Below are 23782 nucleotides of genomic sequence, written 5' to 3' on the forward strand. Positions count from 1 at the left end.
ATGAGCAGGTTCTTTTTCATTTGTTTTTTTACTCATCTTTTCTAGCCTTTTGTTACTTTTTAAGCTGAGCTGTGCTTCTGGGGTAGAAGGAGTACTGCCACAAGCCTATTGTGCCAGGGACTGCAAGCCCTGGCTGCTTCTCTGGAACTGTGATACATTGGAACCAAGGGGATTGTGGCCATTCTTCTGGTACTGGACTAAAATCTGAGGAGGGACTGATACTCTGATGGGGCCTCAGGCATGTGGATGATCACCTGGGTACTGCACTGAGCAGAGCGGAAAACCTTGATGCTGCATTGAGGCAGTGGGGATACAGGTCAGGGCTGGCTGTTTGCTTCCTGTTACTACTGGACTGGGCTGTGGAACCTCAGTCCCTGTCCAGTGCTGGGCCTCAGGGCTGCTTTCTGGCATGCTGAGGCAGATTTTGCTGATAGCTTGCTGGGATACAGCCTGCCCTGGACTTCACTCCCTCTTTATTTGAGTGAGACAGGCTTTTCCTGCCAAATTTCCAATTTCTCTTGGGCTAGAAAATTGTTTCACTGCATCACTTGCTTGTTCTGTCATTCCAGAATTCATTTTGAGGCTCTGTTTTATACTTGTTAGGAAATGAACATGAGAGAGTTCAGGGGATTTCATGCTTACTCAACCATCTTGGCTCCTGGAAGTCCTCCTGCTTACTTTTTGCATTGCAATTTGCAATTTTATTTGTGTAAAAAGTTTTCAATTTCTTTTAATTGAGAGTATCCACTTAAACTACATTATTATATTGTATGTGTTTTTTAAGTAAATAGGTATCCTGGTTGATTTGAAAAACAAAGAAAGTGACAATAGTCAAGATTTATGAGGATTTTAAAAAGGTAAGTATTGTTACAAATGACTCCAAAATGCATAGCACACCTGGCAGCCAGTTGATCAAAGCATCCTCAAGATCTATAGTGATGCAGTCAGAAAATGTTTATTAAGAAATTCTCTTTGTTGTTGTTCAGTTTTCTTTCAGTCCTATCCAACACTTTGTGACCACACTTGGGTTTTTTTTGGCAGAGAAACTTTGATGGTTTGACATTTCCTCCTCCAGATCATTTTACAAATGATGAAACTGAGGCAAAATTAAGTGACTTGCTATAATGCTATGCAAAATGGGACTTTTCACTGTTCTTTGTTTGAATGGGAAAGGTAAAGTGGGATCTTTTTTGTCTTGGAATGTTTCTCAGCACTAAGACAATGGAGAGTCATTGAATTGTATATGATGTGGTACTGGTGAAGAATGTGGGTGACAAGACTCTGGGCAAGCCATTGAACCCGCCTCCGGCTTTGTAACCCGGGCAGATAGATGCTGGTGCTTCTCTGTTAACTATAAATTGTGATTTAAATCAGACAAAGTCTGTTGACATTTTTAATTTCTGTTTGTATTTCCCCCAAAATTCAGGAGTATGATCTTTTCCCCCTGAACTAAGTGAATGATATATGTATGTTTGATTAAACTGAGATTGTTACCCCATTAAAATTGCTTTCTTTAGAAAAGCAGATCAAAGAACCTGTGTTAGCAGCCCTTCTGTGTTCTGGTTGTTGTTGGCCTTTCACCCCCACAGTAGCTTCCAGCCCCATTGTGGTGACACTTGCCCAGGGTCAAACAGCTAGTAAGCATGTGAGATTTGAACATACGTGTCTGAGGCCAGATTTGAACTCAAGAAGATGAGTCATTCTGACTCCAGGCCTGGCACTCTATCAACCATGACACCAAGCTGCCCTTAAAAAAATTTAGAAAACTCAAAAAACTGCAAGGATATTCAATACTCAAAGCTAGGCTATCCCAAGATAATAAAGGTGAACATACTCTCTCAGTTTAGAGAGTTAGTGTGCTAACAATCAAATTACCAAAGGAGCATTTTACAGATGTAGATAAAATGCTAACAAAACTCATTTGGAGGAGCAAAAATAGATTGAAGACCAATAGAAAAAAATGAATAAAGAAGGAATGAAAGAGATACAGTACTTCCAGCTCCAAAATTATATTGTAAAGCAGTAATCACTAAAGCACTGAATAATTTTTATGAAAAATTAGATCAATGGAACAACAGTGAACTCTAGGTTATACAGAACTGACATGAAATAAATGGGTTAAAATTAGTCCTCTGGCTCAAAGAAAGTTTCCACCTATGGTCTACATGATCAAGAGCTTAAAATTACTCACAGTCATTATTATAAGCATCAGCGTTCATGAAGCACTCTTATTCTTGATAGCAGGGAATATATTTATTTACTTTCTATACCTCACATAGTATAGTATTCAGAGTCTTTATTTAATTTCTAAAACAGAGAAAGAAAAAAAAAGAAAGAAAATTATAGAACAATATCTTTAATGAATGTAAGTATTATAAAAGTTTAAAATAAAATATTAATGAACAGGCTATTGCCTAAAATCAAAAGGATTGTACAGTATGGCAATTATATATTTATACTAGGAATTCAGGTTTGGTTTTATTAAAAGAAAACTATGAAAATAATAGGCCATATTAGTAACAAGAAAATGAAAATCATAAGGTTATATCAATACATGCGAAAATCTTTAAAAACAGAACTCTCTCTATCTATATTTTAAAATTCACTAAAAGCATAGGAAATAGTGAATCACTTTTAAAAATAAGTAGTAGACATCTAAAACTAAATCTAGTTTTATATATACTGAGGATATACACTAGAGGCCTTCCAAATAAGATAAAAGATAAATCAAGGATATCCTTTAACATCATAATTTTTTATATAATTCTAGAAGTGTCAGCTAGAGCAAGAATACAAGAAAATAAATAGAGGCAATAAGAATAGCCAAAAAGGAAACAAAATTATTACTTTTTGCATTTGATATGATGGTTTATACAGAGAACACTTGATCATCAACTAAAAGAAAATAATGAAATGTTATACCTTCAGCCAAGTTGCAGGGTATAAAAAGTTTTCAAAAATCATTAGCATATATATATTTTCCCAACAAAACCCAGCAGTGAAAGATAAACCTTATTAAAAATAATGACAAATATTTTTATAAAAATAAGGACAAATGTAAATAATTGGAAAAAGATTAACTTGTCACCAGAAGGCTGAACAAATTTAAGAAAAATGAAGTACTATCTAAGTATATTTATGTATAAAGTGTTTTTCCAATAAATGAAGAAAGAATTGCCTCAAAAATCTATAAAAAAGAATTCATTTGGGGGAATTAAATGACAGTAATCTCAAGGGAAATTTTGAAAATAGAAGAAATCTAATAATAAAAAATCTAAAACTAAATTACAAATCAGTAACTATCAAGTAAGTTTGTTCATAGGAAAAACAAAAAGAGGTTAAGAAGTGCAACACTTTTGTTATTCAACTTGCAGAATAGAATAAACATAGCATTTTGTTCAATAAATCAAAATTTCCCAAATACAGAGGCAAGGCCTCATTATTCAATAAAAACCAATAGCTAAACTGGAAAGGAGTCAGGCAGACATTAGGTATAGACCAACATCTACTATTACCAAGAGAAGTTTAAGATAGATACGTAACTTAGATATAGAAGGTAACATGATAAACAAATTAGAGAATTGAAGAGGCTGTATGAGGCAAGGGATATGCATAAGGGAAGAGTTTAACTGTTATACCAAACAAGGGATAAAGATCACCCAAAATTAAATAGACTGTTCTCATTAACTATTACTCAAAGCTTTTGCATAAATAAAACAACATACTTAAAATTAGAAGGGAAGCAGTTAACAGGTAAAGAATCTTAATACTGAGTTTCTCTGACAAAACATCATTTCTAAAGTATATTAGGAACTGATGAGAATTTATAAGAACAAGAAACACTATACAATCAATAAATGGTCCGAGGAGATGGATAGACAATTTTCAATTGAAGAAATCCAAGTATTGAATAGGCATATGGGGAAAAAAGATCTAAAATCACAAATAATTGTAGAAGTCCAAATTATACCATCCTTTGAAGTGTTATCTCTATCCATCAGATTCTCAAAAATGACAAAAAAAGGAAAATAGCAAAAGGAAAACGGGCATATTAATGTTCAGTTAGTTATGCTATTAACTGGCCATTTTAGTGTACCATTTTAATAAGCCATTTTGTAGCAAAGGCCTCAGAGCCATCAAACTATGCATACAATCTTGTGGTTTTCATTGTTGTAGGGGATTTAGAGCACAAAAAGTTCAAAAGGACCTCAAGCTAGCTATTTACTTCAAACGGTAGCCATTTGAGGCAAACATGCAGCTTAGTGGAACTGTTGGAGTTTAGAAATGAGCTAAGTATGTTTCATTGTCTGTTAAAGGACAGAAACTAGGAAGGGAAATTGAGGGAAGGGCAGAGCCTCCCCTGCTCTTTTCTTGGAACCTCCCTCATTCCTCCAGGTATAACTAGCACCTTTGTCTCAGGTCTTCTATTCCAAGTTGCCTGGCCTTTCTCCATCTCTCTTGATTGCTGTAGATACTTTTGCTTTTTGCCTATCACCCTTCTGCCACACATTCTTTCTGCTTCAGCTCTTGAGGTTCTCCACAACTTCTTCATTGCAGTTTATCTCTTTCTCTTCCCCACCTCCACGTCTCATACCATACTGTATCATACCATCCCATCTTTCCTCATTTTCTGCTACTTTAATCTAGTCTTAGATTAAAAAATAGTTCTTCTCCTTGCCAAAGCCAGTCATGTAACATGCATCTATGATCCCATCATCTCTAGACTTCTCCAGCAGTTTGCTTCCACTAACATTGCCATTCTCTTTCTTATCCTCTTCTGACTTACTGGTTACAACCCTGCTACATATAAACATATTAATGTCTCTGTCATCCTTAAACAAATTTCATTGGCTTTAATCTTCTTCTTTTCCTGTAGCTCTCCTCCCCCTCATGGCAAATCTCCTTGAGAAAGTCATCTATACTCAGTGTTTTCATTTCTTCTCCTCTTGCTCTCTTGTAAACCATTTGCAGTCTGAATTCCACCCACATTGTTCAACTGAAACAGCTCTCTCCAAAGTTGCCAAAAATCTTTTGACTGGCAAAAGTCTAACATAATTTTTAAATCTTTATCTTTCTTGATCTTTTATTTTCCATAATTACATGTAAAAGCAACTTTTAACATCCATTTCAAAACTTCTTGAATACCAAATTCTCTCCTTTCCCCATTTTCTAACCCTTTTGAGAATGCATGGAGTTTGAAATAGGTTGTACATGTGTAGTCATGCAAAACACAATTGCATAATAGTCAGGTTGTTAAACAAAGCACAAACCAAAAAATAAAAAAGAGGAAGTTTTAAAAAGTATGTTTCAATCTACATTAGACTCTATCAGTTTTTTCTCCAGATACGGATAACATTTTTCATCATAGGTTCTTCAGAATTGTCTTGGATTCTTCTGTTGCTGGGGTTACCTAAGTCATTCATTCCTGATCCTCAAACAATATTGTTGTTACTGGGTACAATGTTCCCCAGGGTCTGCTCATTTCAATTTATATCAGTTCATGTAAGTATTACCAGGTTTTTCTGAAAGTATCCTGTTCATTATTTCTTGTAGCACAATAGTATTTCTTCACAGCCAGTATACTATAACTTGTTCAGCCATTCCCCAAATGATGGGTATCCCCTCAATTTCCCATTCTTTGCCACCACAAAATAGCTGCTATAGATATCTCTGGGGACATAGGTCCTTTATCCTTTTCTCTAAGATGCCTTTGTGATACATACATAGTAGTGGTATTGCTAGATCCAATGGTATGGATTTATAGATTTATAGCCTTTTGGGAATGAATCCAATTTTCTCTCCAGGAGCTGTTGAATTGGTTTAGAACATCACCAACAGTGCATTAGTGTTTTAATTTTCCCAAATCCTCTCCAATACTTGTCATTTTTCTTATTTGTCAAATTAGCCAATCTGATAAGTGGGACCTTAGAGTTTTTTTAATTTGGATTTCTATAATCAATAGCGATTTAGGGCATGTTTTCATTTGACTATAGCTAGATGTGATTACCTCAGCTGAATGCTCTGGTTTCAGAATATTAGAGTAGTTTCTCTGCATAGTTTCTTGAAAGATGATGTCTAATCTCTTTTTTGTGATCATGGCTTTCAGATAATCCAATAATTCCTAAATGATCCCTCCTGAACCTATTTTTCAAATCAGTTGTTTTTCCCAATGCGATATTTCAGAAGGTTAATTCCATTCTGAAAGTTTTTCTCAACAACAGAGAGGAACTGTTTGCTGGGGGGGAAATGATGCAAACCTTTTAGAGGAAGTGATCACTCTATGCCAAAGGTTTTAACAGAGGAGACAATATCTGGGTGTATTCTGATATGCACTCTAGATCAAAACAAGTTGATTTCCAATTATTAAGAAGAAAGGCGAGAAGGATCTAATGGAACAAAATATTTAAGGAAAGTCAGCAAGCACAGTTCTGAACACACAGAGGGAAACATTTCCAATGAGAGGGGACAATAGGATTTGTCTGAAGTGACTAGTATGGATGCATAGACTCATCAAGTAATTTATACTTAAAAATAAATGGACAGAAAATGGAGACAAAGCTCAACAACATTAGATAAATGCAAAAATGTAGTATAGTCCTCCAAAATATTTTCAAGAATTCTAGAGTTTAGAATGAGCTGAGGCTGATGAAGAAAGGTAAGCTAATTCACCTAGTTAGGTTGTGCAGAAGATAGAGCTCTGGACTTGGAGTGAGGAATACCTGAGTTTAAAAAAAGCCTGAGACGTTGTTAGCTATGTCATCTTGAAGAAGTCATGTAAACTTTGTATGCCTTACCTTCCTTATCCATAAAATGAGGATAATTGCTTTATAAGGTTGTTGTGAGAATCAAATGGCATTTTATGAAAGTACTTTGCAGTATCTGGCATACAGGAGACTCTTAATAAATACATATTTCCTTCACTCCCATTCCCTAATGACAAAAACAATTGTTTTAAAAAGTATGAGACAGGGGCATTGAGGTCGCACAGTGGGTACAGCACCTGCCCTGGAGTCAAAAAGGACCTGAGTTCAAATGTGGCCTCAGACACCTGAGACACTTGCTAGCTGTGTGATATTGGGCAAGCCACTTAACCCTAGTGGTGTTGCCTTCCCCCTCAAAAAAAAGTATACAGGGAAAAAAGGAGAAAAAAAAGAAGAGATAAGGTTTTTGCTTGGGAAAGATGGGCAGGTCATGACTGGCAATAGAGACAAAACCGAAATACACAATTCTTGTTTGGTTCCTATAAGGAAGCTTTTTTTACACTGACTTTTAAAATGGAAATTATAGTATAAAAATGACCAACAGGGAAGAAGATAAGCATTTATGTAGCACAATAATATTCCATCACAATCATATGCCACAAATTATTTAGCCATTCCCAAATTAATGAGCACCCCCTTAATTTCCAATTCTTTGCCACCACAAAAGATATTTTCATACAAACAGATCTTTTCCCCTTTCTTTGATCTCTTTGGGACACAAATTAGTAGGGGTATTGCTGGATCAAACAGTATGCACAGTTTTATACCCTTTGGGCATAGATCCAATCGTTCACCAAAATCATGGAATCAGTTCACAACTCTACCAACAGTGCATTAGCGTTTCAATTTCCCCACATCCGTCTAATATTTCTCATTTCCTTTTTCTGTCATGTTAGACATATATGATGGGTAGTGTCTCAGAGTTATTTTAGTTTGCATTTCTCTAAGTAATACTGATGTAGAGCATTTTTTCATATGATTATTGATAGCTTTGATTACTTCATCTGAAAACTGACTGTTCATATACTTTAATTATTTGTCAATCGGAGAAAGGGTTTATTTCTTACACCTTTGGCTCTGTTCTCTATATATTTAAGAAATGAGACCTATATAAAATCATTAGCATATATATATCTTACTAACAAAACCCAACGGTGAAAGATAAATCTTTATAAAAATAGTGACAAATGCAAATAATTGGGAATAGATTAACTGCTCATCAGGAGGATAAGCAAATGTATGTGTCTCTCCATCCTGTTTTTCCCTTTTTATCCTGCTCTCTCTTTCCTTTCACTCTGTCCATTCTTAAAAGTATATTCCTTCTGCCTACCGCCTCCTTTAATCCACTATTCCTTCAATCATTTCTTCCCTTCTCTTTTCCCCCTCCCCTCCAACTTTCCTGTATGGTAAGATAGATTTCAATACACAACTACTGTCTTTGTTATTCCTTCATTTAGCTAATTAGGATAAGAGTGAGGTTCAAGAACCCTGCCCCCCACCAATTTGCCCCATTTTCACTCCCCAGTAAAAGTTCTTTCATTCCTGTTTTATTTGAGATAACTTGTAATTGGAAAAATAAAATAGTATTTTAAAAAACTACATGAGGAGGGAAAAGCAAAAAACAAAGAAGTGATAGGGTTTTTATTTAGGATAGCTGGGTTAATCAAAACTGGTAATAGAAACAAGGCAAAAACTCACAATGCTTCTTTTCTTTCTGAACTGCAGTTCTTAACTGACTATTAAAATTGAAGTTATAGTATAAAAATAATGAACAGGGAAGGTAATAAGCCTCTATGTAGATCCTATTATATTCCAACATCCCGGCAAGGCACGTGTTATCATTATCCCTATTTAGTCGGTGTGGAAACTGAGGCAGACAAAGGGTAAGTGACTGGCCCAGAGCCACATAGCAAGTAAGTATCTGAGGCTGGATTTGAACTCAAGATGTCCTGACTCCAGGCTCACTCAGTCTATCTACTGTGCCACCTACAGTCTAGGGAATTAGTACCGAAGATAAATAAAGGGTGAGTTTAGTAAGAAGACACCTAGCTATCCATTTTGTGCCCAAGTCATCCACCCTAAATTAACTACATCCTCAGGTTCTGAAAGAATAGGCAGTTGTGATTGCTGAGCCACTGAGAGTGGTGTTTGAAAAACTATGGAAAATGCCAGCAATATCACATGATACCATGATTCCTTGGAGAAGGGTATATGTCCTGAATTTCTAAAATGGGGAAAGAATAGAGTGTGAAATTGTAGACCTGTGAGCTTGACTTTTATTCCTGGGAAGATTGAAAGACATATGATTAAAAAGGTAGTTGGTGGCTATCTAGAAAGAGAAGCAGCGATTGCACAAAGCTTGCATGGCTTGCTAAAGAACAAGCCATGTCAGACTTAGCTCATTTCCTTTTTTCACAGGATTCCCAAACTAGTAGATGAAGGTAATGCTGTGGATATATAGTTCTACTGGATTTTACAAAGACTTTGATAAAGGATGTCTTGCTATCTTCTAAAAAAGAAGAAAGTTTTCTATTGTAAAATAACTCTAAAAACAAAAACTAATTTGGTAGTTTGATAGGTATGGCACTGAATAGATAGATTAATTTAGGTAAAATTGTCATTTTTATTATATTAGCTTGGCCTAACCATGAGCAACTGATATTTTTCCATTTATTTAAATCTGATTTTATTCGCGTGAAAAGTGTTTCATAGTTACGTTCATATAGGCCCTGGGTTTGTCTTGGCAAATAGACTCCCAAATATTTTATAGTGCCTTCAGTAACTTTGAATGGAATTTCTCTTTCTATCTCTTGCTGTTGGGCTTTGTCAGTAATGTATAGGAATGCTGAGGATTTATGTGGGTTTATTTTATATCCTGCAACTTTGCTAAAGTTGTTTATTATTGCAAGTAGTTTTTTACTTGATTCTCTAGGATTCTCTAGATAAATCATCATATCATCTGCAAAAAGTGATAATTTAGTTTCTTCTTTTCCTATTCTAATTCCTTCAATTTCTTTTTCTTCTCTTATTGCTGCAGCTAATGTTTCTAGTACCAAATTGAATAATAGAGGTGATAATGGACATCCTTGTTTCACCCCTGATCTTATTGGGAATGCATCTAGTTTATCCCCATTACAAATAATGCTTGTTGATGGTTTTAGGTAGATGCTATTTATAATTTTGAGGAAGGTTCCACTTATTCCTGTGCTTTCTAGTGTTTTTAATAGGAATGGGTGTTGTACTTTGTCAAAGGCTTTTTCTGCGTCTATTGAGATGATCATATGGTTTCTGCTAGTTTTGTTGTTGATATGGTCAATTATGCTAATAGTTTTCCTAATATTGAACCAGCCTTGCATTCCTGGAATAAATCCTACCTGGTCATAGTGTATTATTCTCGTAATGAGTTGCTGCAATCTTTTTGCTAATATTTTATTTAGAATTTTTGCATTAATATTCACTAGAGAAATTAGTCTATAATTTTCTTTCTCTGTTTTAACTCTACCTGGTTTGGGTATTAGTACCATATTTGTGTCATAAAAAGAATTTGGTAGGACTCCTTCTTCACCTACTTTCCCAAATAGTCTACAAAGTATTGGAATTAGTTGTTCTTTAAATGTTTGATAGAATTCACATGTAAAACCATCTGGCCCTGGAGATTTTTTCCTAGGGAGTTTGTTGATGGCATGCTCAATTTCTTTTTCTGATATGGGGTTATTAAGAAATTTCACTTCCTTCTCTGTTAGCCTGGGCAGTTTATGTTTTTGTAGATATTCATCCATATCTCTAAAGTTGTCAAATTTATGGGCATACAGTTGGGCAAAATAATTCCTAATTATTGTTTTGATTTCCTCTTCATTAGAGGTGAGCTCACCCTTTTCATTTTTGATACTGGTAATTTGATTTTCTTCTTTCTTTTTTTTAATGAAATTGGCCAAAGGTTTATCAATTTTATTGGTTTTTTCATAAAACCAGCTCTTTGTTTTATGTATTAATTCAATAGTTTTCTTGGTTTCAATTTTATTAATCTCTCTTTTGATTTTCAGTATTTCAGTATTTTCAGTATTTCTAATTTGGTATTTAATTGGAGGTTTTCAATTTGCTCTTTTTCTAGCTTTTTCAGCTGTATGCCCAGATCATTGATCTCCTCTTTCCCTATTTTATTCATATAGGCATTTAGAGATATAAAATGATAATTTTACCTAAATTAATCTATATTCAGTACCATACCAATCAAACCACCAAAAATTATTTTACTGAGCTGGACAAAATAATAACAAAATTCATTTGGAAAAACAAGAGGTCTAGAGTATCTAGGATATTAATGAAAAGACATGCTAGAGAAGGTGGCTTAGCCACACCAGATATTAAACTGCACTACACCGCAGCAGTCATCAAAACTGCCTGGTACTGGTTAAGAAACAGGGATGTGGATCAGTGGAATAGGATAGGTACACAAGAAGGTGAAATCAACAAGTTTAGCAATCTACTCTTTGATAAACCCAAAGAGGCCAGCTTCTGGGCTAATAATTCACTATTTCACAAAAAGTGTTGGGAAAATTGGAAAATGGTAGGGCAAAAACTGGGCATAGACCAATATCTTACACCATATACCAAAATAAAGTTAAAATGGGTTCATGATTTAGGAATAAATGGTGATACTATAAGTAATTTGGGAAAGCAAGGAATAGTTTACTTATCAGATTTATGGAAAAGTAAAGAATTCATGACCCAACAAGAGGTAGAGAGTATTACAAAATGCAAAATGGATAATTTTGATTATGGCAAATTGAAATGTTTTTGTACAAAAAAAGCCAATGCAACAAGAATTAGGAGGGAAGCAGAAGACTGGGAGAAAATCTTTGCAACTAGTATCTCTGATAAAGGCCTCATTTCTAAAATATACAGGGAACTGAGGCAAATATATAGGAATACAAGCCATTCCCCAATTGAGAAATGGTCAAAGGATATGAACAGGCAGTTTTCAGAGGAAGAAATTAATGCTATCTATAGGCATATGAAAAAATGCTCTGGATCACTACTGATTAGAGAAATGCAAATCAAAACAACTCTTAGATACCACATCTCTCCTGTCAGATTGGCTAAAATAACAAAACAGGAAAATGATAAGTGCTGGAAAGGATGTGGGGAAATTGGAACATTGTTGCATTGCTGGTGGAGTTATGAGTTGATCCAGACATTTTGGAGAGCAGTTTGGAACTATGCCCAAAGGGCTATAGAAATGTTCATAACCTTTGACCCAGAAATATCACTTCTAGGGTTGTATCCCAAAGAAATCACACAAGCGGGAAAAGGACCCATATGTACAAAAATATTTATAGCAGCTCTTTTTGTGGTAGCCAAGAATTGGAAATCAAAGGGATTCCCACCAATTGGGGAATGGCTGAACAAGCTGTGGTATATGAAGGTGATGGAATACTATTGTGCCAGAAGAAATGGGGATGATGCAGACTTCGTAACAACCTGGAAAAACCTACACGACATAATGCTGAGTGAGCGGAGCAGAGCCAGGAGAACGTTGTGCACAGCCACAGATATATGGATTCCGTGAGGACCAACCCTGACATACTGCGCTCTTCTCAGCAACCTAAGGGGAATGGACAACTCCAGGGGACTCATGATGGAGAATGTTATCTACATCCAGAGAAAGAACTGTGAAGTTTGAATGCAGATTGAGGCATACTGCATGCTCACCTTTTTTTCTTCTCTTTTGTTTTTGGTTTTGGGGTTTTTTTTTTTTGGTTCTGTTTCTTCTTTTTCATGATTCATTCCATTGGTCATAATTCTTCTCTACAACTTGACTAGTGTATAAATTAATTCAATGCGAAGTTACACATGGTAGTTATATGAGATTCCATGCCGTCTTGGGGAGGCAGGGGGGAGGGAGGGGAAAAAATCTGGAACTCAAAACTATGTAGAACTGTGTGTGGTAAACTAAAAATAAATAAATATTTTAAAAAAATAAGCAAATCTAAAGTAACTAAATCTGCATCAAGATGGGGGTAGACAGCAATACACAGCAATACACCAAACTATAAACCATTTGGTAATAATACCAGGCAGTCAAATTACCTTGTGTTTTCTGCCATTTATCCTAACCACCCAATCTCTATCCTCCTCCTGTGTGGCAAGGACAGCTAATACAAATAATCTGACTGATTCAGGTTTCAAGCTCTGGCTGTCATATCCTCCACTTAGTAATTGCCTGACAGTATCTCAAACTTTTCACAACACAAACTATAACACGTAGAAAACACTCTTCCAAGTCAACCATATTATTAAAAAAGGAAGTGTAATTCAGTGGTGGAGATAAGTTGGTGCAGCGCAGATCTGGCTAAAGAAGAGGAGGATTCCATGCTTGATAGAAATCCCTATTAAGTGGTGGTCAGTTTTGATTGAAGGCAGGGAAGTAAGGAGGCTTTCACAGTCCCCCATTCAAGAAGGATGAGATTGGTCAGTCTCAAGATATGTATGAACATCATGACAATAGAAATAGTAGGTTTGAAATTACGAAGAGGACTATTTCAGACAAATCATTAGGAATGGGTGGTGAGAATGGAAGAGGCTCATAAACAAAAAACAAAACATCACGAAAGAAGAAGGCTGAATATAAGACAAATTCCTAATAGATTAACCAGCAATTAGCTGGATGGAAGGAAAAATAAATAAGAATTTCTTCATCTTACTTCAAGTGTCTTACTGTGTTATTCCAGGTGTTCTTACTCTGGCCAGCTTAACATATGCCTTTTCATTCTGTTCATTGTATCTACTGGCGAAGTATTAAGGGTAAGGACACCTTTCGAGACTTGAGAGCTCATTTTATGAGAATGGTTCCACAGAACACCTTTTAACAACTTAAGAGTAATCGCCTCAGAGTTCTGAGCTAATCCAACCATTTTGGAGAGAAATTAGGAACTATGCCCCAGGAGCTATAAAAATGTGCACACCCTTTGACCCTGCAATACCAAGAGATGATACAAATGGGAAAAGAACCCAAAGGTACAAAAATATTTATAGCAATTCTTTTTATAGTGGCAAAGAACTGGAAATTGAGAGAATGCCCATCCCCTGGGGAATGGCTGAACAAATTGTGGTAGATGAATGTAATGGAATACTGTTGTGTTATAAGAAATGGTGAGGAAGCAGACTTCAAAAAAACCTGGAAAGACTTATATGAACTGATGGTGAGTGAGGCAAGCTGTAAACAGTAAAACATTGTACAATGACTAACTTTGATAGACTTGGCTCTTCTCAGCCATGCAAGGTTCTAAGACAACTCCTAAAACCTCATGAGGGAAAATGCATTCCACATATAGAGAAAGAGTTACATATTCTGAATGCAGACTGAAGCGTACTATTTGTGCTCTCTCTTTTTCATTTTGTTTTATGTTGTTTCTTCTTTCTCATGGTTCATTTCATTGGTTATAATTCTTCTTTGCAACATGACTAATGTGAAAATATGTTTAACGTGGGGATGGAGCCAAGATGGCCATGTAAAAACAACATTTTACTGTAACTCTCTCACAAACTCTGTCAGATACCATAAAAAAGTGAATTTGAGCAGATGTGAGAGAGTTAGAAAATGTTAGCAGTCTGAGTGGGGCAAATTTCCAAGCCAGGAGAGTCTGAAAGGTAGACAGAACAGATCAGTAGACTGGAAATGCTCTCGGCATGTGGAGCTGCTCCAGGCAGCACCAAAGCAAAAGCAGCTGCAGAAACCAACCAGTGAGACAGGCTGGGAGAAAGCTGGGAACCCTAAACTGGCAGAGATCTCCAGGCCTCCCAACACAGGATGGTAGTTTGTGGAAGCAACGAGAGGCAGCAGTGCAATGCCACTGGCTGTGAGTTGTCAACTCCTGAGGCTTGCAGGCCAAAGGTATGAAACGGGTCTTCTTGAACTTGCAGGAGAAATAAAGGCCAGGTAAATGGCTCTAATCCTTCCCCCTCTCACCCAGATAATTCCTAGGGAAAAATGGTAGAATAGAGGAGACAGAAGTGGGGCTTCAGTGGCTGAGCAGTGGGAGTTCCTGAGTCCCAGAGGGGCAGAGCCAGCAGGGGTCAACACCAGGAGCCCAGAAGTACCCTTGCACCTACAGGGGAAGTGGTAGACATCAGCACAAACAACAAACACCTGAGACCATTGCTGAAGAGCAACAGTGCTGGAGAGCAGCCTCAGGGGAAAAAGAGACTTCAGGCAGACAGAACCCTCCCCCACACCTCAGAAAACTGAAGAATGTAATACACAAAGCCAGTAACGAGAATCATAATCCCCAGAACAAAAAAACCTGGGACAGAGAGCCCTGAGCCCCAAAAGGAGAATTTACTGTAAAGCCAAGAAAAAGCTAACCAATATGAAGAAGAACACAAAAAAGCCAAGGACCATTGATTCTTTTTATGGAGACAGGCATGATCAAAATACCAATTAGGAAGAAGGTAGCAATGACACTATAGCCACATCTGATACCTCAAAAGGGAATGTGAACTAGTCTCAAACAAAAAAAACATTACTGGAAGAGCTAAAGGAGAATTTTTAAAAACCAAATCAGGGAGGTAAAAGAAAAAAAATGGAAAAAAAAACTGGAAAAATAAACACTAAGGAAATTAATTCCTTAAAAATATGACTGGTGAAATGGCTACATAGATTCAGAATCTAAATTGAGAAAATGACACCCTAAGACATAAAATCAACCAACTGGAAAAGGAGACTCAAAAGCAAAATGAAGACAGCAACTCATTAAAAATTAGAATTGAGCAAGTGGAAGCTAATGACTCCATGAGGCATCAAGAAGTAGTCAAGCAAAATGTAAAGAATGAAAAAATAGAAAAAATATAAAATATTAGATTGGAAAAGCAAGTGACCTGGAAAAATAGATCCAGGAGAGACAATTTAAGAATTATTGATCTACAGGAAATGCACAATGAAAAAAAGAACCTTGACAGTATCTTCAAAGAAATTATCAAAGATAACTGCCCAGAGGTCCTAGAACCAAAGGGTAAAATAGTCATTGAAAGAATCCACCAATCACCCCCTGAAAGAGATGCCCAATTGAAAACACCAAGAAATATTATAGCCAAATTTCAGAATTACAAAGTCAAGGAGAAAATACTGCAAGCAGCCAAAAACAAACTGCAACTATAGTAAGGATCACGCAAGATCTTTAAGCTTCTACATTAAATGACAGGAGAAATTAGAATATAATATTCCGAAGGGCGAAGGATCTGGGACTACAACAAAGGATCAACTACCCAGCAAATTAAGCATAATTTTTCAGGTAAGGAGATGGACATTCAACGAAATAAGGAGATTCCAGAACTTCCTGAATGAAAAGGCCAGAACTCAATGGAAAATTTTATCTTCTAGTATAAAATGCAAGAGAGAAATAAAAAACTAAATGGGGGGAAAAACTCCCAAACATTATTAATCAATAAGGGCAAATTATTTACATCTTTATATAAGATTATATCATCATATGTATGTTATATATATGTATATATTATGTAACACATATTATATATATGTACATGTATATATGTCAATCTTGAGAATAACAGTTACTATGACACTTGAAAGCAATACAGAGACTGTGGGTGTGAGTATAAAATAACTGAGATAATGATAAAAAACATAAATAAAAGATGTAAAGGGAAGGTTATGGGAGAAGGGGTAAGGAGGTAGTAGAAAAGGTTAAATTACATCAAATGAAGAGGTACAAAAACACATTATAATAGAGGGAAAGAAAGGAGGGAGAAGAACAGTATTTGAGCTTTACTCTCATCAGATTTGGTTCAAGAAGGGAATTACATACCCTGATAAGTATAGGAATATAACTTGTCTTTTTTAATTTTTTAATAAATTTATTTATTTAAAATCTTCAATTTTCAGCATTGATTTTCACAAGAGTTTGAATTACAAATTTTCTCCCCATTTCTACCCTTCCACCACTCCAAGATGGTGTATATTCTGGTTGCCCTGTTCCCCAGTCAGCCCTACTTTCCATCACCCCACTCCCCTCCCATCCCCTTTTCCCTTCCTTTCTTGTAGGGCAAGATAAATTTCTACACCCCATTGCCTGTGTATCTTATTTCCTAGTTGCATGCAAAATTTTTTTTTGTTTTTGAACATCTGTTTTTAAAACTTTGAGTTCCAAATTCTCTCCCCTCTTCCCTTTCCACCCATTTTCCCTAAGAAGTCAAGCAATTCAACATATGCCACATGTGTATCATTATGTATAACCCTTCCAAAATACACATGTTGTGAAAGACTAACTATATGTTGCTCCTTCCCAACCCATCCCCCTTTATTGAATTTTCTCCCTTGACCCTGTCCCCTTTCCAAAGTGTTTGTTTTTGATTACCTCCACCCCCATCTGCTCTCCCCTCCATCATCCCCCCCCTTTTTTTATCTTCCTCCCTCTTCTTTCCTGTGGGGTAAGATCCCCAATTGTGTATGTATGGTATTCCCTCCTCAGGCCAAATCCAATGGGAGCAAGGTTCACTCATTCCCCCCTCACCTGCCCTCTCCCCTCCTCCCACAGAACTGCTTCCTCTTGCCACCTTTATGTGAGATAATCCACCCCATTCTATCTCTCCCTATATCCCTCTCTCAGTATGTTCCTCTCTCATCCCTTAATTTGATTTTATTTCTTTTAGATATCTTCCCTTCATCTGCAACTCACATACATACACATTCAATTATATATACATAAACGTATATATATATATATATACACACACACATACATATATACATACATACACATTCACATATATATATATATATATACATATATATATATATACACACACACATATATATATATATATATGCATATTCCCTTCAGCTACCCTAATACTGAGGTCTCATGAATCATACACGTCATCTTTCCATGTAGGAATGTAAACAAAACAGTTCAACTTTAGTAAGTCCCTTGCAATTTCTGTTTCTTGATTACCTTTTCATGCTTCTCTTGATTCTTGTGTTTCAAAGTCAAATTTTCTATTCAGTTCTGGTCATTTCACTGAGAAAGCTTGAAAGTCCTCTAATTTATTGAAAATCCATATTTTGCCTTGGAGCATGATGCTAAGTTTTGATGGGTAGGTGATTTTTGGTTTTAATCCTAGCTCCATTGACCTCCGGAATATCGTATTCCAAGCCCTTGGATCTCTTAATGTAGAAGCTGCCAAGTCTTGGGTTATTCTGACTGGGTTCCCACAATACTCAAATTATTTCTTTCTGGCTGCTTGCAGTATTTTCTCCTTGATCTGGGAGCTCTGGAATTTGGTGACAATATTCCTAGGAGATTTCTTTTTGGGATGTATTTGAGGAGGTGATCAATGGATTCTTTCAATTTGTATTTTGCCCTGTGGCTCTAGAATATCAGGGCAGTTTTCCTTGATAATTTCTTGAAAGATAATATCTAGGCTCTTTTTTTGATCATGGCTTTCAGGTAGTCCAATAATTTTTAAATTATCTCTCCTGGATCTATTTTCCAGGTCAGTGGTTTTAGCAATGAGATATTTCACATTGGCTTCCATTTTTTCATTCCTTTGTTTCTGTTTTATAATATCTTGATTTCTCATAAAGTCACTAGCTTCCACTTGCTCCAATTTAATTTTTAAGGTAGTATTTTCTTCAGTGGTCCATTCAGTGGTCTGAACATAAAAAAATTAATAAATTAATTAAAGAAATTATACAGGCTACTGTAAAGTTTGAAAATGGCTCCAATTAAATCTGAAACCCCAAATGAGAAAAAAAAGGAATATAAGTTGTCCTATAGGCAGTAGGAGAGGAAAGGGGGAAAAAGGGAGGGGGGTGGTCAGAAGGGAGGGAAGAAGTAGAAAGTGGAAAACAGTAAGACAAGGGAGGGGAATCAAGAGGGAGGGTAAAATGAGGAAAGCAGCTGTCAAAAGCAAAACTGTTCAGGAGTGGAAGGGGAAAGGGAGAAATAAAAGCATAAATGGGAGAAATAGGATGGAGAAAAAGAGACAGACAGAAATCATAACTGTGAATTTGAATGGGATGAACTCTCCCATAAAACAGAAGCAGATAGCAGAATGGATTAAAAACCATAATCCTAGGATATTCTGTTTACAACAAACACATTTAAAACAGGGGGATACACAAAGGGTAAAGGTAAAAGACTGGAGTAAAATATATTGTGCTTCAGCTAAAGTGAAAAAAGCAGTCCTAATCTCAGACAAAGCAAAAGATAGATACAATTAAAGAAGATAAGTAAGGACACTACATCCTGCTAAAAGCCACCATAAACAATGAAGCAATATCATTGTTTAACATATATGCACCAGGTGGTATTGCATGCAAATTCTTAGAGGAAAAGTTAAGGGAGTTACAGGAAGAAATAGACAGCAAAACTATAATAATGGGAGACCTCAATGACCCCACTCTCAACTTGATATATGTAACCTCAAAATAAATAAGAAAGAAATTAAGGCAGAAATGATAGACCTCTGCATAAAACTGAATGGGGATATAAAGGAATATACTTTCTTCTCAGTGGTACATGGCACATACTCAAAAAATGACCATGTACTAGGGCATAAAACCCTCACAATCCAGTGGAGACAGGCAGAAGTAGTCAAAGCATTCTTTTCAGATCACAATGCAATAAAATTATTTGAAATAAAGAACCATGGAAAAATAAGCTAAAAATTAATTGGAAACTAAATAATCTAATTCTAAAAAATGAGTGGGCCAAAGAAAAAATCAGAGAAACAATTAATAACTTCATTCAAGAGAATGACAATAGAAAAAGGTGGGCAGAGCCAAGATGGTGGCTGGAAAGCAGGGACTTGTGTGAGCTCCCCTCCCAGGTACCTCCAAACACCTATAAAAAATGGCTCTGAACAAATTCTAGAACTGCAGAACCCACGAAATAGCAGAGGGAAGCAGGGCTCCAGTCCAGGACAGCCTGGATTGTCATGGGGTAAGATTTATCACACGGAACTGGGAGCGGAGAGGAGCAGAGTCCAGCATGAGCCATGCCTAGAACAAACAGACCGAGAACCAGGCAGAACAGGCCCTAGTGCCCTGAATAAGTGAGCTGTGGCAGTTACTAGACTTCTCAACCCACAAACACCAAAGACTAGTGGGAAAAGCTGCTGGGACAGAGTGGAAGGAGTTTGAGGTTTGACCACCGCCCCAGGTGCAGCAATACCACTTCTAGGGTTGTATCCCAAAGAGATCACACAAATGGGAAAAGGAGCCATATGTACAAAAATATTTATAGCAGCTCTTTTTGTAGTAGGTAAAAATTGGAAATCGAGGGCATGCCCATCCATTGGGGAATGACTGAACAAGTTGTGGTATATGAAGGTAATGGAATACTATAGTGCTGTAAGAAGTGGGGATGATACTGACTTCATAAAAACCTGGAAAAAACTACATGATATAATGCTGAGTGAGTGGAGCAGAACCAGGGGAACATTATACACAACCACAGATATATGGATTCTGTGATGACTAATCCTGATAGACTTTGCTCTTCTCAGCAACACAAGGTGCAAAGACAACTCCAAAGGACTCATGATGGAGAAAGAACTATGGAGTCTGAATGCAGATTGAGGCACACTTTATGCTTGCCTTTTTTTTCCTTTTTTTTTCTCTTTTGTTTCTGTTCTTGTGGTTTTTTTTTGGTTCTGTTTCCTCTTTCTCATGATTTACTCCATTGCTCATAATTCTTCACAACTTGGCTAGTGTGTAAATAATTTCAATGAGAAGTTATATTGGATTCCATGAAGTCTTGTGGGTGCGGTGGGGGGAGGAGAAAATCTGGAACTCAAAATTATGGACAACTGAGTGTTGTAAACTAAAAATAAAGAATCTCAAAAAAATATGTTTAATGTGAATGTATACGTAGAGCCTACATAGGATTGCATGCTATCTTGGGGAGGGGACAGGAGGAAGGGATGTAGGGTGAGAAAATTGGGATCACAAAAGCTTGTGGAACTGAATGTTGTAAACTAAAAATAAATAAATAAATTTTAAAAAAGATTAATCACCTCTCTGAGCATCCAATATGAAGTCCTTTAAGTACCAAGCTGGTGATGGGTGCATGGGGGTGTGGTGAGAGAGGCTAGCCTAGAAGAAGTACTAAGATATAAGGAAGGAGTCACAGGATAAATTGGTGCTGTGTAAACATTAATAACTCTCATGTAAAAACTAAAGGGATTAATAGCATGTACAGATAAAATTCTGTCAGTGTAGGTGCCTTGGTGAATTCCCATAAACCTGATAATACTTCCTCCTGCTATTGCTCTAAAATACCCTACAAGTCCACCTCCCCCAGATTCCTAAATATATTTGAGACATGGTGTGCTGGATTAATCATTTATTACTTATTTGCAGGCAGAGCATGAAGGGGAATAGGAATCCCCTTGAATTTGGAGGAGAGAGCAGAAAGGAAGTAGAAATTTTCATCATCCATATTAACAATTCTTTCATGGAAGTAGGACTGGTTTGCAGAATCACAGGGATGTTTCATCCTAGGAATTCCTGTGAGACAGTGAAAGAATCCTGGTTATATAATATCACAAAGTGACTTAGGAATTGGAAGTAAGAGGTAGAGCTTGGAACAAAGATGAAAAATTCACATTCTGGAGGTAATTTTGACCCATAAAATGTAGCTAGGGAACCATAGACTTCAAGACATTCAGTAATATTATCTGAGGTGAGTGAGAAATCCATTGAGAATGGAATTTGATGAGGATGAAAAGCAGCCAGACAAAAATCTTTATTCCTATAACCCTCAGGCTGAGAAACAGAGACAGACAACTTTAGGAAGTTCTTTAGGAGGTTGAAAAGAACTAAAATCCTTCTTGAATTAGATGGATGAATTTAATGGATTAAATTGAATGGATTATAAATCCAGATTATCACTCCAGTCACCATGCCAAAATCCTGCCTACAAGTTCACCCTATTTCCTACCACTGAAACACCTCCACATCCTTATCCCAATTCCTTGGTTTGATCCCTTCCTTTATTTTACCTCCAAGCCCCATCCCTCTGACCAATCCACATACTCATATTAATCTCATATACATCAACTTTTGGAAGATAGAGAAAGAGGGAAGGGACAGAATTAAAATAATCTTTAGGAAAAAAAGATATGAATCACCCTCACTCCCCCCACCTTAAGCACTTACTTTACCAGAAAATGTCAGAATGACCAATGAGAAGTCAAGTACTGCTGAGGATGCTAATAGCACCCAAAGTCCAGTAGGGTCCATATCTATCCAAATTTATGCAGTTGAACACCAGAGCAACCTTCTCTGGTTTTCTAAAGACATATGACTCTCAGACAAGAATCTCATAGTCTAAGATAACAAACCTGCATACCAGAGTGAACTTCCTTACCTAAGTTCTTGACATCGATCTGTGGAGACAAAACAGGATACAAATGATTCTCACATATGAATCCTTTTCAGAGCTTTTTGTCACTATCCCAAAGGAAGAGTCAATAAAATTGTCTGGGTGAGGGCAAGGGGAGTCAGACTGGGCATGTTTCATTCTATGGAATTCTCTCCTCCCAGTCTAACCCAGAAAATAAGGAATTAGAGACAGAGATGAGTAGAGCTTACCATCTTTGGACAGGTCTCTAATTTGATCCTTCCTAATTCCAAATGTTTTGCATACTTCCTCAAATTTCTTCTTTATTTCGTCAGACAGATTTGGAGTCTGGCCTGTAGTTAGGGTGAAAGTGAGAATGGCTGCTGAGTTTGTCTCACTGATCACTTTCAACAACACATAGAAAAGGAGTAGCTAGATGAATGTGGGTTACAGTGTACAGGGGAAGGTGCCTCTACCCTTGATCTGGGTGACTGAGCTAATCACTTTGGAAATTGAAATTGTAATATGACCCAGGACTTGTTGCACCTATTAATAACAGAGGAAAATGAAATCTCTTTTGATTATCACTAATCAATTCATAAGCATCTATTAAGCACCTACTAAGTGCCAAGTACTATGTGAGGCATTAGTGATGCAAAGACAATGGAGATCTAGCTTTTTTCTCAAGGAGTTTAGAATCTGCTGGAAAGAAACCTGTTTAGAAAAAAGAAAATGCAAGTGTGACCCCATGGGGTTATAAGATCTAAACATCTACTACGTAAGAAATATGAAAGATAAATAAAAATTAAATTTTTATGGGGAGAAGGGAACTAGAAGTTCCAGGGGGTGGAGATGAGAATGTAGGGGAACCCAGCATGGGCTGCCAACAGTCAGTGACTGAGTGTTTGGAAGTTATGAGGAGCAAATCTAGGGTGTCAAGGTCATGTGATACAACAATGAAAAGAAATATAGGACAGCATCACATTGCTGAAACCATTAAGATTCCTGGACTTGAACTGCTGATTACTCATCTGCCTTCTCCACATTCCCTCAATCTCTCCCAAGGAGGAGTGCTTCCTTGCGAAAATGTATTTCTGTCTCTTGGGATTTGCTCTTTCTTGCTTACCTGACTTTAAAATCTGATTTTAGGGTAAATGTGATTAACCATTCCATTGTCCACCTATATTCATCATTCAGTGAGTACAGCCTAAAATGAGAAGAATGGAGCACCCCAGGAGGAGAAATAGGAGTAATGGCTCAATATTAGGCCAGAGGCATCCCAACTCACATTTCCTTTACTAGCTAGAGGCTTGGGGTGAACAAGGGATAATAATTCATCCCAAATTTACCATTTTTCAGAGCAGAGAGGAAGAAAGATTAACACTGGAACCTCTCCCTTTCTCTCTGTCTCTCACTGTCTCTCATTCTTTGTCTCTCTCTGTCTCTCACTGTCTCTCGTTCTTTGTCTCTCTCTGTCTCTCACTGTCTCTTGTTCTTTGTCTCTTTCTGTCTCTTTCTCTCTGTCCCTGTCTCTCTGGTTGTCTTTCTGTCTCTGTCTCTTTCTCTCTTTTTGTCCCTTTCTCTATCTGTCTGTCTTTCTCTCTCTCTCTCTCTCTCTCTCTCTCTCTCTCTCTCTATCTATCTATCTATGTGTGT

The 23782-nt window shown here is 36.8% G+C and overlaps 1 protein-coding gene across 3 annotated transcripts in view; it reads right to left on the reverse strand.

The window, feature by feature from the left end:
* LOC118844008 (trichosurin-like) overlaps positions 1-23782 on the reverse strand; it is a 115182-nt gene that overhangs the window by 31089 nt on the left and 60311 nt on the right. Inside the window, exons 3-4 of one of the 3 annotated variants that reach the window (XR_005009947.1) lie at positions 22154-22172; positions 21206-21291 (exon numbers count right to left, since the gene is read on the reverse strand). Coding sequence is in view for 1 of the 3 variants with exons in the window: in XM_036751817.1 (XP_036607712.1) it covers positions 22150-22172; positions 22378-22479 (125 nt within the window). In the remaining 2 variants the exon portion in view is untranslated. Of the gene's footprint in view, positions 1-21205; positions 21292-22149; positions 22173-22377; positions 22480-23782 lie in introns of those variants that run through there. The other 2 variants (XM_036751817.1, XR_005009948.1) reach the window with 2 other exon arrangements.

This window comes from Trichosurus vulpecula, chromosome 3 (genome assembly GCF_011100635.1).
Source record: "Trichosurus vulpecula isolate mTriVul1 chromosome 3, mTriVul1.pri, whole genome shotgun sequence".
Classification (NCBI taxonomy): Eukaryota; Metazoa; Chordata; class Mammalia; order Diprotodontia; family Phalangeridae; genus Trichosurus; species Trichosurus vulpecula.